Genomic DNA, 15,851 nt, shown 5'->3' with positions numbered 1-15,851 from the left:
GGAAGGAGAAAGGCCAGGCTGAGCATCTGTGAGGCCTTAAAGTTCACCCAGCCAGTGAATAAATAGCAAAAATGGGCTTCCACCCTACTTGTTTGTAGTCCTTTCCTCCTTGTCCTAAGGAAGAGGCTCTGCCAGTCCCATGATTTTACAGAGAAACCAGGCTTAGCCAGGTGCAGTTGTATAATCCCAGTAACTCTGGAAGGATGAGGCAGAAGCCCAGCCTGAGCAACTGAGAGACTGTGTCTCAAATAAAAAGTAAAGAAGGATTGGAGTTCTGAGTTCAACCCCTAGTACAAAAAAGAAAGAGAAGAGGAAGGAAGGAAGGAGTGGGAGAGGGGAAAAGGAAGAAAAGATGAAAAGGAAGAGAGAAAAGGAAGAGAGAGAAGAAGGAGAAGAAAAGGAAGGAGAGAAAGAAGAAATGAAAAGGAGAAGGGGGAGGAACAGAAGGAGGAAGAAGAGGAGAGGAAGAAGAAAAGGAAGGAAGAAAAACAGAAAGGGAGGGAGCAATAAGGAAGGGAAGGGAAAAGAAGGGAAGGGAAGGGAGGGAGGGAGGAAGGAAAGGAGGCAGCTTTGAGGGAGCGGTTAAAATCAGAGAAACCTAAGGCTTCCTTCAGCTCTAGGGGTGCTGCTTGTCCCAGCTGCAGCCCCAAGGCTGTTGGCTCTGAGAAGGGGTACACCCACAGGCTAGAGTAAGGCTGAACCAGGGCAAGAACTAACACATAGGGAGAGAAAAGGGGCCCCATCCCTCCACTCACCACAGAATTTCATTTCTGGTCAGGAAGGTCAGGGCCTGCAACAAATCAGAGAGGTGACTGCCACTCAATCCCACCCTGCCCTGGTCCCTTGGGAGAGCCAGGCACTTCAGGGAAAGGGAGGAAAAAGCCCATTCTCTCATTTGATGGCTGAGAAAATGGAGATAGTACCCCAAGGGAGCAGAGGCCTGAGGTGCGGGCAAAGAAAAACATGGCCTCGGCCTCTTTCCTTCCTCTCCACAGCTGAGGGAGAGACACAGCAACACAGAACCCCCTACTATGGGGGTCAGAGACCACCACAGCTCTGGGATTTGGATCAGGAGGTGAGGACTGGTCCAGGCCATGTGGCAGGAGGTTTAGCAAGGATAAGAGCCACCCCCTCCTTAGCCTGGCAAACTCTAGCACCATGGGCAAGAGTTCTCCCCTTTATCTCACCTGCCTTGGAAAACTCCCAGCCCTGCTCAGCATCTTCTCCCCAATCCACCCACCTGGTACTCTTCCAGGTCCTCCCAGTGCATCTGGTACCTCAAACACTGGCCCATGCCAACCCAACCTTCCCTCTGCCAGCAGCAGAACCTGGGCCCCAGGGGCTCATCCAATGTTGCAACCAGTTGATCTGGTTGTCATGGTAACCCCGTTCCAACTTCTACCCCTGGGGTGGCAAAGAAACAAGTTCTTTTGGTTCCTCCACCTAAAACACATCACCCCCAAAACTACAAATGGAAAGATAGCCCAAAACTAGTCTTGAGAGCCACACTGTTAGCCTAGGAGTCACACGGCCCAGTTGATGCAGCTGGCCTGGGGCGAGTTACTCAACTTGTGTCCCTCAGTGTCTTCATCTACAGGGGATGATAATCAGGACTGCTATGAGGATTAGCTGAGCCAATGCAGACAACAGTGCTGGCACATAGTCAATGCTCGGGAAATGTTAAAACCAGGTCCCAAGTACTATGTCAGGGACGCAGAGGATAGGCCCTGACCTCAGAAGGAGGTCTAGATTAAGGCACAGACAGACATTCCAGGCCATCGGTTCCTCAGAGTATGCGTGTTGAAATTAGGCAGTTTCTAACAGGGGGACACCAATGGAGGTGAGGTCCAGGTGCTGCTAGGAAACCAGCCAGAACAGTGCAGCATGCAGAACTCCTACCGGAGCAGCCACTAGCCCTGACCCAACGATATATACCACTCTCCTCTTCCCCAAGCTCTGCGGAGACAGGGCAGGGTAGAACAGATTGGATAGCGGATCAGAAAAGATGGCCACACAGCCACCTGCATCACGAGCATGGGCGCACTGGAAGCCACCTCCTCCCCTCTCCCAGGACTGTCTGCACACCTGTCCTTATCAGATGGCACTGGACTCTTGGTCTAGGATGCATCCTCCCCATAGACTCCTAAGTAAAGAGCTTGGGAGGTTCTTGATGTAGCTAATCAGTGTCTCTAGAAAGGCAGCTATGAGCTAGGCGGTCTAAGTACCTGCCTAGCAAGTACAAAGACCCGAGTTCAATCCTTGGTACTGCCACCCCCAAAACTAAGTGTGGTGGTGCACACCTGTGATCCCAGCCCTGGGGAGGCTGAGACAGGAGGATCCCTGTGAATCTGAACTGGGTAGGGAGAACCTATATCAAAATGAATAAATAATTTTTTTTTAAAAAGGCAGCTGCACAGAGCCCATAATCCTTCATTTACTCCACTCAGCCCTGGGACCTCAAGAAATGTATGCCTAACACACACACACACACACACACACACACACACACACACCCCTACCTCACATGCACATGCACACCCCTAGAGATAGAGATCAATGTCATCAGAGGGAACAGTACAGAGTCATGACTACCAGACAGGAAGTCTTCTTGTGGGTTATGGCATTTAGTTGACTGCTAAGGTGATGGTTAGCAGGTCGGGCTTGGAAGATGGAAGATCTGGCTGCATCCTTCCTTACATAAAACAACTTTAAGCCCCACCTTCCACATCTGCGAAATGGAATTAATAAATCCCTACTTCGTGGCAAGGGTAAAATAAAATGATGTAAGTAAAGCTCTGGTTTTAGCAAGATACTCAGTACCTACTGAGTACTCGATAAAGAGTAAATAGTATTATTACTTTAATGGTTGGGGCTCAGCCAACCAGGGATGGTGGCAAATGCCTGTAATCCCAGCACTCTGGAAGGCTAAGGTAGGGTGAGGGAAAGTTTGAGCTCAGCCTAGGCAGTTTAGAGACTTAGTCATAACATCTGTTTCAAATATATATATATATATGCTAGAGGTATAACTTAGTGCAAAGGCATTGGGTTCAATGGCCAATATGGGGGGGGGGGGATGGAGGGAAGGAGGGGGAGAAAATGATTGAATGAAAAGAGTTGGGGCCTGGAAGTCAGCAAGCAAAGCCACAGTTAAATCCCATTGTCTATCCTTAAATCCTTGATTTCCTACTGTCACATTCTGAGCAGCTTCTATCTGCCAGGCGCTCTGTCAAAGCAGGTCTGTTCACACCCACAGCAGCTCCAGGAGGTGGGCAGAGGGTCCTAACTCCTTCCCTCTGGGGAAGAAGGAAGCTGGTGAGGTTGTGATGCTATTTCTGGGGTGAGCTGCAGGTCCAGGGATTCCCAAGGCATGGGTGGGGAAGCCAGAGCACCTTTGAGATCTCACCCTGGGACCAGCCCTCTTCTTCTCGCCTCCCCTCCTGATTACATGAGGTGCAAGCGGCAGCTTGGCACTGCTGGCTGTGTTTTAACACCTCGCTGACACTTGCTAAAACAAGGACAACAAAAACAGAGAGAAGCCCTGCATCTCGGGGCTTCTAGCTCCTGACTCAACCTTCATTTATTGACAGGGAGCTGGGTCGGATCTGGGGCCAATAGAACAAAGAATTCCTGTCTGCGTGGACCCTAATGAGCTCATTACCATGAACCTGTGAACCTCGGCCTGAGAGGCTGGCATGGGAGCCACCGGGGGCCAGAGCAGCTTCCAGCAGGGGTGGCACTGAAGCAGGGGCTTGAGTGACATGTGGTGAGCCAGGCTGAGATGACTGTCCAGAGGGCAACAGGATCCAGAGACTTCAATAACACTGTCTGTTTTCATACCTTCTATTGGGAAAATGATGCAGTTTGATAATTTATAACTGCTGCACAAACTTTCCTTTATAAACATAATCTGTTTACTTAAGAGAAATAAAAGCCCACTCTTAAAAAAGTATTATGTAAATTATTATCCAGGTGGTAAAAGAATGAGCCAGAAATCACAAAGGCCTCTCTCTCTCTCTCCCTCCCTCCCTCCTTCATTCCCTTTCTCTCTGTCGCTCTCTCCCTCCCTCTCTCCCCCTCCATCTCTTTGTCTCTCTCCCCCTCCCCCCCTACCCCCTCCCTCCCCTTCCCTTCCTCCCCTCCCTCTTCTCTCTGCCCTAGGTTTGCCAGCTATGCTTCCCTCCTCTCTCCTTCTCTTTCACCCTTCCAAACCCCACCCTTACACCTCACCTCATTGTGATCTGTGATTTCATCCAAGACAGGATTTTCCTTGGTTCCCACAAACAACAACAGTGACAATACGAATGCCTTCTTATTCTTGCATAGAACTTTACAACTCCAAAATACTTTTAATGTGCCATTTCATTTACCCCCCAAAAAATAAATAAAAACCTATGCTCTAAGAAATACAAAAAGATCCTTCCTGTGACTCTGCCTTCAGCACACTAACCAATCTGTATTCCTCCCCCTCCAGCCCACTGAGGCTCTGTGACTCCTCTTCAGCAAGGATTTAAAATGGGCATCACTGAGCAGTGAGCCGGCCCCAAGGAAGGACAGTTCTACACAGTATATCCTTCCCTCTAGGGTCTGTGTGGGATGGAATGTATTCTTTGCAAGGTTTCTGTCACCTTGCAACACACTACATATTCTTAAAAAAAAAAAAAAGCAACGCCTGCTCCAACCTTGATTTAGATGTCCTTAAAATTCAAAAAAGGCATCAAAAAAGAATTTGTATCCAGAATATGTAAAGAACTCTTACAACTCAACAATGAAAAGACAATTTAAAAATAAGCAGAGAATTTGAACAGACATTTCTCCAAAGACAATAAATGTATGAATGCCCAAGGAGGACATGAAAGGATGTTCAACATTAGCCATCAGGGAAGGAGATGCGAATGAACACACAAAGAGATGCTTCTGCACACCTACAAGGTGACTTTTTTATTTTTTATTTTTTACGTTTTTCTTTTTTAATGTATTTTGTTGTTGTAAAATACATATTTTGTTGCACAGTCTCACTGAGCAGCTCGGACTCACGGTGATCCTCCTGCTTTCAGCCTCCCAGAGCTGGGATTACAGGCATGGTCACTAAACTCACTACACCCGGACTCTGGAGGGCTCAGTCCACCCTGGGGGCGGGGCTAGTGAGGCATGTGGGGCTGGGGCTTGAACCCCAGTCCCTGCGCTTGCCTAAGTTTACCTAAGCAGGCGCTTTAGTTGGCTGAGCTATCCCGCCCACCCAAGATGACTATTTTTTTAAAAAAGGAACAGTGTAGATGTGGATGTAGAGAAGTGGGAGCCCTCCATACACTGCTGGTGGGAATGTTAAACCGGTCAGCTTCTTGGGAAAATTTGAGCAGCTTCTCAAAATGTGCAGCAGAGTTACCGAGACCCTAGTCCTCCATGCGCACTCAGGCGAAATAACTCATGTCCACCAGGGTGTTCCCAGCAGCGTTATTCAGAATAGTCAAAAAGTAGAGACAACCCGAAGATCAATCAAATGACACATGGATAAATAAAATGGAGAATAGATCGTTAATTAGCAAAAAAAGAAGTGAAGTACGCATCATGATACAATGCGGATAAAACCATATTGAAAACACACTAAATGAAAGAAGCTAATCACAAAAGCCACATGTCAGGATTCCATTTATATGAAGGTCTTTCATAGACAAACCCATAGAGACCTGAGGCAAGGGAGACTGCAGAGAGATGGCTAGTGGGTATGGGTTTTTTTCTGGAGTGATGAACAGGTCCTAAAATTAGATGGTGGCGCTGGTGGTACAACTCCAAATAGCCTGCAAACCCTGGAGGTACATACCTCGCAGAAATAAACTGCATAATATGTTAATTATATCTTAAACCTGCTATTTTTTAAATGTCAAGGTAAAGGCTAACTTACCGCTTGGCACACACCGTAAGTATTATTCAAGGAATCTGCGAATGAGAGGATACACTACCTTTCCAGGGCAGGGGCCTCCACCCAGGGCAGCTCAGTGCTGGGCCACGGTAGCGCCTGTTCCAGCCGGCTCTGAACCCAACTAGAGTTCCGTGGGAGCTCCGGGCTGCCTGGAAGGCTATGCTTGGTCCGAGGAGAGGGAGTCATAAAGTCCTTCCCTGTAGCAAGAGTGGAACCTGAAGGACAGAGCGTGAGTTTCTCTGGGATAATCTTGGACAGGCAGGAAGAACAAGGATGGGAGGGCTGTCCCGCAATCCTGGGGCAGAGGGGGTGAAGAAAGTAGTGAGAAAGTGGGACTAGGGAGATAGCTTAGTAGAATAAGCGCTTGTCTGGCAAGCACAAGGGTCTGAGTTCAATCCCCAGTTCCTCCAAAAGAAAAAAGAAAAAGAAAAAAAAAAAGTAGTGAGAAAGCAAGACTGAGACTGTCATCTTCTCAGTACCCAAAGGTGGGATGGGGGTCAGAGACTCCCCTGGTGCGCTGAGAATCGTGCTGGAGCCTGGCTTCCCTGAGACAGAGGGCGCCTTGGGTTCCAGCACAGGGCAGAGTGCAGGTACACATAGCAATGAGGAAAGAGTGCCCAGGCGGGGTCCTGGCTTCCCCGGCCTGATGACAGCAAGTAGGACCTATAAGCTCCCCTAAGCGCCAGGCATAGTGAGGAGGGACCCTGGGCGCTCAGAGGAATGGCCCGGAAGCGGAGCCCACAAAGACCCTTTTGAAGCACCAAATAGGACCCGACGGACTCCCACAGGGCATGCGCACATCTCCCAGAAGCCCTGGGTTGAATAATGTGGGCAGATAATACCCAGAAATTTAAATCTTTATGTTCTTCCTTCGCACTTTCCCATCAGACGCTATTTTCCCTTTGGTCTCCCCTTCACATTGCTTGGTGGGAAAGTAGAATTGTTACAGTAGGGATGGAAGAAGCTAGAAGCAGCCAGTGCTCCTTTTTTATTATTAATAAATCAGACATTTGAGAATTAGAGGGAAAGGCTGAAGGAAGCAAAGATTGGCATGTATAAAGGAAGGACTGGAAGAGGGCAGAGAGGAAGTACCATGCCAACAGGGAGGCTGGTAAGGCTGTTCCTACTGGGTGCATCAAAGTCACCAACTCTGGTGCGCCCCACATGTGCAAAAGGAAGTGTACGTAAACCACTGCAGCTGGCTGTGGCAGGGGCCCAGCAGGAAGATAGCAGCTTTACTGAGCTCAGATCGCAGACCTCCTCGCTCCCTATTTTCAGCAGCCCAGGACATTGAAGAGGGGTCCTTGGCATTCAGAAAACAGGGAAAGCTGATGGGAGTGTGGAAGGAACTGTCCTTGGGCCCTGAGATGAGTGACCCTGCTCTTTTTCCAACTTCCATCAGACATGCTGGTCCCCACGTGACACCCTGGATTTTGGCACTGCTGTGTGGACAGGGTCCCACAAGCTCAGTCACCTCCCACTGGCAAATGTTGCCAGAAGGACTCAGTAAGGGTGGGAGACAGTAGAAAGAGCCTGTCACTCGTGCTTCCTAAAGACAGCTCTGGAGGAGTTCTATGACTTTAGCAGGTCAAGGCCCTTGAAAACAGTAAATTTGGATGCACCTGGATGCCCCCCTAACCTTTTCTCTTTCCTGCCTCTTTTGCAGCCTCTCCTTTCTTCTCCCTGAGTATAATGGACTGCTGCCTAGGGAGCCCACAGCTCTGGGTTCCAGTCCCAGGCCTGGCCCAAATCGTGACAATAGCAGTTTTATAATGCTTCACAACTTATAAGGCATTTCCACAGATAGGATCTCAAACAGTACATACAAAAGCCCTGTTTCACAATCTGTTTTCACATAACATCATGGTAAGCCACCCTAGACAATGCTAGGAACCTCTAGTGACGCTGGCCTGGCACTAGTGCTGGAGGTGAGGAACAGCTATGTGACAATAATGGGGTTTCTGCAAACTTGCTTTATGATTTAATCAGTTGTAAATTTTTAATCCTAAAATTTCAGAGACAAACCTTACAAGTCACTTTGTTGGCACCTTCATGTTAGTGGAAGAATAGAGTCCTGGGCTTACCTAAGGACCAGAGCAGAGCACAGCACCACTGCCCCTGAAGCCTCCTCCCTCCCCGCAGGCCTCTAAAAGCTGTTTGCTGGAGGTCACAGAGCCTGTCTAATGAGATCCTATCTGTGGAAATGCCTTATAAATTGTGAAGCATTATAAAACTGCTATTGTCATGATTTGTGCCAGGCCTGGGACTGGAACCCAGAGCTGTGGGCTCCCTAGCCAGCAGTCCTTTACACTCAGAAATAAGAAGACTGCCTTAGATGGCAATTTAGAATTTTTCATTTCTGTGGTCATGGTCTCAGACTTCTGCTAACTGAAAGTCCTGTCCCAGCCACTCCCTCAACTAAGTGCTCCTAGCCATGCACCAAGACTGGGGCTTGGGTGACCATCTGATTCCTTGTTTGACTTTTATTTCATTTACTTAAGATGCCATTTAGAATTCTTAAGATCTTTCAGGTACTTTCCAACTCCTGGGGATAGAGCAATGACCAAGACGGACACAATCTCTGGCCTCAAGGAGATTAGAGGATGGTAGGGGAGAGATATAGTCACTCTGTTATCTACACAGTTACGGTTGTGCTGTGATCAGAGTCAGACATACAATAATAGTGAGCTAACAGTGCTACGTAATCTATGCAGAGGTCAGAGACACTCCTCTGTAGAGGGACATCAAGCTAGGCCTGAAGAACAGGCAGCAGAGAGGCAGACACAGGAAAAGGGTGTTTTCTGGCAGGAGACCAGCTTGAGGAAAGGACCCCTGAGAGAACCCTGCCATGCTTGCTGGATGAGAAGGCTGTGGAGCAGCCTGTGGGACAAGGGGCGGAGCCACGAGAGCAGACCCTGCAGTGCCCAGAGCTCCTTGAGGGTCTGTCTTCCAAGCTTTCCATTAAAGGCAACGGGAAGCCATTGGAGGGTGTGATGCCGAGAAATGACATAATCAGATTTCTGTTTTCAAGGGATCGCTGTCCCCGTAGGGTGGCTGGTGAATTTGCTGGAAGAAGGCCATGGAGCTCAGGGGAGAACCGTGAGGAGACTACTGAGTGGCCAGCAGCATGGGAACGGTTGCCGAGAGGAGGCTGCGGCTGCAGGGAGGGAACTGGATGACTTCATGTGACATCTCAAGGTGGGTCTGCCACATTAGGACACAGGATGTGGGCTAGGAAGCAGCAGAAGCTGCGGGTGGTCACCCACAGGATTCTGACCAAGGAACAGTGGAAAAGGGAGCGAGGAAGCTTTGAGTGGAAGAACAAGGTTTTGGATATGTTGCATTTGAAGTGTCAGTGTAACAGACATGTGGAGGCCATAAAGAGTGGATAGCTATGTGGGTCTAAGGGCTCAGAACAGAGGTTCAGGCTGAGCGCCAGTGACATTTAAAACGAGGGGTCCCAGTAGTGAAAGAGAGATCCCAGGAGAGATCCCTGTCCTCAGGGAGTTCCCAGTCTGAGTAGACAGAGCATACATTCCACTTCTGGGAAGGTTCTGGCGACTCATTAGAGGCCAGTCCAGACTGGAAAGGTCAGGAGTCAAAGGGCAGTGGGCATGTGGAAGTGACATGCAGAGCTGCTCTGCCCTGGGAGCATTTACTGATCAGTGAGCAGAAAGTGCAGCCAAGTAGCTGAGAACCTGAGGTGGAGGCTTTGGTGGTCTCCTGGGGCTGGGAGTCAAATCTGGAGTGCAGACTGCAAGGCAAGTACCATGGAGAGCCGGGGATATCTGGAAGAAGAGAAGCACAGGAAGTCAGCCCCCAGATCAAAAGCTCTTTTCCCCAAGGGCCCACCCAAATGGCAGAGCATGGCAGAGAGACTGGGAGCCTAGCAGAATTGTTGACAGCCTCGTGAGGCCTGGAAAACAGACTTGGAACTGAAGTCTCACCAGAGAGGAAAGGCCCTCAGATGTGAGCTGAGCTCTCAGTGAACAGCCCAGAGAAGTTACGCATAGGAGGCAGGGTAAACTAGAAATAGAGCGAGCCGCACAAAGTCTGACCACCAGCGGCAAAGCAGCTCAATCCCAGGCTGGATTAGGATGACCTTCTGCTTCTCTGACTGCTTTCCGGAAAGCAAAAATAAATCCTCTGTGATGAAAGGTAACATCAGTCAGAGCCGGAAAGCTTCTCCATAATAGAAACAGCCCCACAGGGGATCCAGATCTCGGGGTTTTCTGATCTAGACTTTAAAATAGCTGTGATTAATATGGTCAAGAAAATAGATGACAAGACAGCAAATTTCATGGACAATTGGATTTGAGCAAAAGAATCAGATGGAAATTGTACTGAGATAGACAGAATTTGGATATGGACAACCTCCCAGAATGGCTAACATGCTCAACTGTGGCTCAGCGGCAAAGTGCATGGGGCCCTAGGCTCCATCCCCAGAACCCTCCCCAGAAGGAGCAGCTCACATTTCTCCAAGTAGCTGGGACAAAGGTCGTCCCAGGGAAAGGTAGATGACACAAGGCCCGTCATGCAAACAGCATGCACTGGGGCAAGGCCGGAGGACAGCAGGTTACCATGAGGAAAATTCCAGTTGGAAGCACATCATACTGGAATGTTGGGTGAAGAAATCAGCATTCTGTTCTTCAGACTGAGAATGAACAGCGGTAAAGTCTGTCTTTGGTTTTAGTGTGCTTCGGGGTCAATTTATAAAAAGTAAAATTTAAGTTTGCATTTGTACTAAAATCACTTCCTTTTTTCAAGCATCAGGAAGCACAGTAGCCACACCAGGGCTTCACAGAACTTTTAAATGCTTCTCTACTCCTGCAGTTTTTTGGTTTTTTTTTTTTTTTTTTTTTTTTTTTTGGTGGGGGGGGTACTACAGAATGAGCCTATCTTACCATTTTGGAGTGTGACATGAAGCTTTTAAACAACTTTTGTTATTGAGCAAGACCTTTTCAGCTGGCTTGTTTTGTCCTTCCTTTACTGACCTTGTAAACTACTTAATTGCGAAATGTGGTTTGTCTCAGAGCGCCTCTTAACACTGTACTCTTTAAAATAGGAGATTTTTTTCCATTGCATGGAGACCAACAGCAACATCCTCAACACGTGCACAGAGCAGGCTTCTCAGTCCACTTATTCAGAGACATAAGACTTTCATCAGTCACTTCTCTCTTCTTGGCAGCCACTGTGGGCTTACTTTACATCTTATCTAGCAAGTGGCTGCCCCTTTCACACCAAATCCCTATCTGCTGTTCTTTCTCTTTTCCTGTCTCACAGGACCCCACACATCCATCTCTGTTCCCAAAGAGCATCAGTAGGCCAAGTATGACTAAGTCACCTGTCTGCCAGACCGGACTATAGATCCCTGAAGCAAGAAGTCAGCCAGAGCCATCTGAGAGTTGGAGCAGCCACACTGAACTAGAACCACATATAGAAGCAAGGCTTTCTGAAGCTTGATTAACAGGGGTGGGCTTTTTCTCACTCCTACCGAAAAGAGGAAACCAATGAGAAAGTTGGAGGTCCTTCTAACATTTGGGTCACACACTCATCTAATGCAGAAGCTCTAGCCATTGTCACAAACTCCTCTCACTTTTTCCCCTCCCAGAGTCACTGGGAGAGAGGCATGAGGTTCCTACCTAGTCACCATCTGTATTAGTTGCTTTCCTGTCACTAGGACAAAATATCTACCACCTGCAACTAAAAGGAAGAGAGGGCCAACTTGGGCTCATAATTTTAGTGGGTTCAGTCCATGGTCAGATGGTTCCAATGCAGAAACAGTGTTGTGGAAAGGCATGGTAGAAGAAAGCCATTCAACCATGGCACCCAGGAAGCAGAGAAAGAGAAGTGGGGAGCCAGAAAGACAGATATAGCCTCCAAATCAATGCCTCAGGGACATACCTCTTCTAGCCAGGCTCCTCCTTCTAACAGCACATTTAGCCATCCACTGATGAGTACAGTGTCCCCTGTGATCCACTCACCTTCCAAAAGCGTCACCTCTGAACATGTGTGATTTTATATCTAAACTATACTATCTAGGTTGGCAGCAAAGTTGTGAGAGCTCTCAGTGGACCTGATGACCCTTCCTTCTGAGGCGGGCTAAACTTACCAACATATAAGTGGCCACAAGCCCTGAGTCCTGGTGAAGTAGCCTTGACTAGGCACTGGGAGACCCAAGGTGTGCAGAGTCTTCATCCTTCATAATGGTGGCAACAATGATCAATTCTACCTGCAAAACGTGCCTTGTCCCCATGCACACTTCATCTCCCCTGCATCCTACAATGAGGCTGCTCCTTTCTCACCTTCATCCAGGTTCATTTGAGCCTCCTGCTAGTCTACTCTCCTCCAAGACACTCTCCTTCTTTCCCAGGGCTGGGGACCCAGGGCTTCATTCATGCCAGGTAAATGCTATAACGCAGAGGTACATCCCCAGCTTGTACATGGTCTCGTAAGACTGTAGATAGCTCATGCCAGGCCACTTCCGAAAATCTTCAGGGTCCCCATTGCCCTGAGGTATGGTCTCCACAGCACCTGCCCAACTCTCCAGCCTTGTCCTGAGTGACTCCCTCCTGTACCCTTTACATCCCAGGCACACTGGCCCCTTTGGTTCCTCAAGCCCCAGCATGCTAAACCTCCGAGGGCAGTAGCCACAGCTGTGACCCCTCCAGTTGGGGCAGCCCTGCCTCTGCTGTTGCAGGGCACTTAGCTCCAGGACACATAATGAGCTCCTGCCCAAAGTAAGATCACACCTTCCCAGGACTGGTTTAGCTTTCCAGGCTTTGTCTAGTCCAGCCCTTTGTTCTTCAGATGACAGAGGTTCAAGTAGGGGAAGGGAGTTACCTACCTCCTTGAAGGTAGTTTCAGGTCGAAACAGCCTGGAGCTGAGTCCTGCCTCTCAGGATGGGGCTCCTCAACTTTCCAAGGCTTCCTGGTCAGGTATCAGTCTGAAAAGCAGGGCTACCGTTTATGCAAGGTTAGGGGAGTAAATCCCAGTCTGAGTCCTTCCCTCTGGGCCCAGGGCATGGTGGAACTCTGGGTTATCCAGTGAATGTTTGTCGAGTGTTTCCCGTGAGCCAGTGCTCTGCCTGGTGCTGGGGACTTGTGAGGCCCAGGGGCCCTGGATCTGAGTCATGCACTGTGAGACCCTCAGCCACCTGGAGGCAATCAGCAGGTTCTGATATCTTGCTGGAGGAGTAAAATCGGGGTCCTATGCCTCAAGGAACCCCAAGGGTAATGCTCCATCTTGGGAGGCAGAAGATCTGGGAAGTGAGAGCTTGGACTATTTCAAGAAGGCTTTTTGATTGTGGGACAAAGTGGGACTTGGGGTGTGCTGATAAATGAAATGGTAGAGCCAGGTGGGGTAGGGTGTAGCACACTAGGCAGGGAGGGCCAATGCAGACATCTCCGTGTTATAGCTAAGCTTGAGCAGCACGAAAGAAAAAGCCCCTGTTTAAACAACCCACAGAATTATTCCATCCACTTCTGCCCTCCAAGGAGGTGACATAATTCATATCAAAGGGAAGATGGATCTTTACATGCCTGTAGAGGCCGGTAGGGGAAGGAGTTGAGACTAATGATGTGACTGTGGTAAGGGAAAAGTCATTTCAAAGCTGGTCCTGAGTAGGCTCCTGAGAGGGCAGTTGGCCCAGAGGCAGCTGGAGTAAGGGTGGAGCTGAGCCACCCCCCTACCACCACCATCACACACCAGAAGAAAAGAAGGGGAGGCTCGAGGGGAGGGCAGAGGTGGATGGAGCCCGGGCCTGGAGGAGGTAAACTGGCAGTGGGAGGGTGATATGAACCAAGGGAGCAGCTGAGATTTGACTGCAAGGTGGGTTTTTTTGTGCTAAATGCAACTACTGCTCCTTGTTACAGGTTAAAAAAAAAGTTACATATGCTTAGGCCAGAGCTACTCTGGAGGAACCAAGGGAAAGACCTACGTCTTACATTTTTGTTTGTTTGGTTGGTTGGTTGGTTTGGTTTGGTTTGGTTTGCGGTACTGGGGATTGAACTCAGGACCCTGTGCTTGTCAGGCAAGTGCTTATTCTACTGAGCTATCTCCCCAGCCCCTTATATTTATTTTGACACAAGATAAAAACAAAAACAAACAAACAAAAAAATGCCTCAGGGGGAGGGGAAAAAGAAGCAAGGGAGGAAGGAAGGAAGAAAGAAAAGAAGGGGGGAAAGAAAAGAAGGAGAGTGGAAAGGAGAGAGAGAGGGAGGGAGGGAACTCAGTAGAAACAGAATATCAGAGTAAGAAAGGATTAGGAGAAAATCCCCAGAAATATTTCAGGAAGCCCTGGGTGGTTTCCCTCTATCTAGGGGTTAAGGCTTGACTCATTTGCTCTTGTATATTAAAAGGTATGGTGGCCTCATAAAGCCAAAAGACTAGGGGCTCCCCAAACAGAAGTCATTTGGGTAATTTTTTAACTTGCTAGGATGCAGGAAGAAGACCGAGCAAGACTTTCCCAGGTTCCATGCGGGACCCGTGGAGCCTGGAGGCAGCTCATCCTCTGGAAGTTTACATGGTGGTCTGTTCTGCTGAAGGCAGGTCCTCAGGTCACCTTAACCAAGGAGAATATAGACACCCTTGGAGGATCAGGAAGGAAGGGAGTACCCCTGATTCATGCATGTGTGTGTGTGTGTGTGTGTGTGTGTGTGTGTGTGTGCGCACACATCATACATATGTATACACCATACCTCCACTCAGATAATAAAAGCAAGTCTCTGTTTCCCCTGTTCCCTCCCTCTTTCCTTTTCTTAAAGCAACTTTTAAATTATGGATTGGCTCCTTAACAGCCAGTTAAGAGGACTGAGTAGTTTCATCTGGATTTGGGGGCAACCCTGGGAGGCTTTGGACTATAAAGGAGGGACACATTCCTTTCCATCCCATTTAGAAACAGGTTGCTTCAGGTCTGATTTTGTTCTTATAGACAGGCACATAGCTCAAATTACATAGCCATGGCCAGGACCCCTCAAAAAGCCTCACCAGCACTGACTGCTAGGAATCAAGCTCATATCTCAGTTTCTTCAGAGAAAAGTCCCACCATGTACTTTATTGTATATAAGAAAAGGCCTCAGAAAATTAGTGTGGACTTCCCTCAATCCAGAGAAGGTGGGATAGGGCAGAGGACATCTACAAACCACCTCAGACATAACATGTATTGGGGGTACGTAGTCTAGAGAAGAGCAAAGCAGGGAGAACAACATGCTACCATTAGTGCTCTCACTTCTAAGTGAAAGAAATGCAACAAAGCAGATTAAGCAAGAACAAAAATATTGGCTACGTGAAAGGAGAGCTTGAGTAAGCTTCAGGAATGGCTGAATCTAGTATCTCAACAATATCTTGGAATCCTCTTTTCCAACTGCCTGTTTCCACTTGGCATTATCCATGGCAGAATCATGTGCCTCAAACTCCATGCTTCAGGCTCTGTCTCCTTCCATCTCACAAATATTTTCTCTTCACATGGCAGGTTACCATATGGCCCTCCATTCACATTCTACCAGTTGAAAGACTTCACCAAAACAGGATGATCTTTCTTAGCCACTCTGTTAGGCAAGTTCTACATCCAGCTGGGGGTTGGCCCTGTTTGGGGGAAGAGCCAACCAATTCTCACAAAAGTACGTGGAAGGGGTTCCCACAGGAGGGGGTTCTGTGTCCCTGGAGGTTCCAGAGAGGAGTTGGATAGCTAAAGCAGCAGAACTCCACTGCAACTCTCTATAAAGTCATGACAGAGTCCAGCTTTTCATCCTACAAAATTCAAGCATTATCATCACACAATCTTTTATTAGTGTGGCCTAGGGATGGAACCCAGGGCCCTCACACTGAGCTACATCCCCAGCATCCTCCTCCTTTTAAAACTTTTTCCTTTGAGATATGATCGTACTAAGTCACTAAATTGCCCAGACTGGATTCAAATTTAGGAATCTTCTG

At 48.4% G+C, this 15,851-nt stretch overlaps 1 protein-coding gene across 1 annotated transcript in view; it reads right to left on the bottom strand.

Annotated features, from left to right (window-relative positions):
• Cib4 (calcium and integrin binding family member 4) overlaps positions 1-1,340 on the bottom strand; it is a 69,521-nt gene extending 68,181 nt beyond the window's left edge. Inside the window, exons 1-2 of the mRNA XM_004627429.1 lie at positions 1,241-1,340; positions 756-790 (exon numbers count right to left, since the gene is read on the bottom strand). Coding sequence (XP_004627486.1) covers positions 756-790; positions 1,241-1,294 — 89 coding nt within the window. The 5' untranslated portion in view covers positions 1,295-1,340. The remainder of the gene's footprint in view (positions 1-755; positions 791-1,240) is intronic.
• Between the last annotated feature and the right edge of the window lie 14,511 nt (positions 1,341-15,851).

Source organism: Octodon degus, unplaced genomic scaffold (assembly GCF_000260255.1).
Source record: "Octodon degus isolate 3935 unplaced genomic scaffold, OctDeg1.0 scaffold00019, whole genome shotgun sequence".
In the NCBI taxonomy this organism is placed as follows: Eukaryota; Metazoa; Chordata; class Mammalia; order Rodentia; family Octodontidae; genus Octodon; species Octodon degus.
Note: the sequence above shows the minus strand (reverse complement) of the source record. Positions and strands in the feature narration are given on the sequence as shown.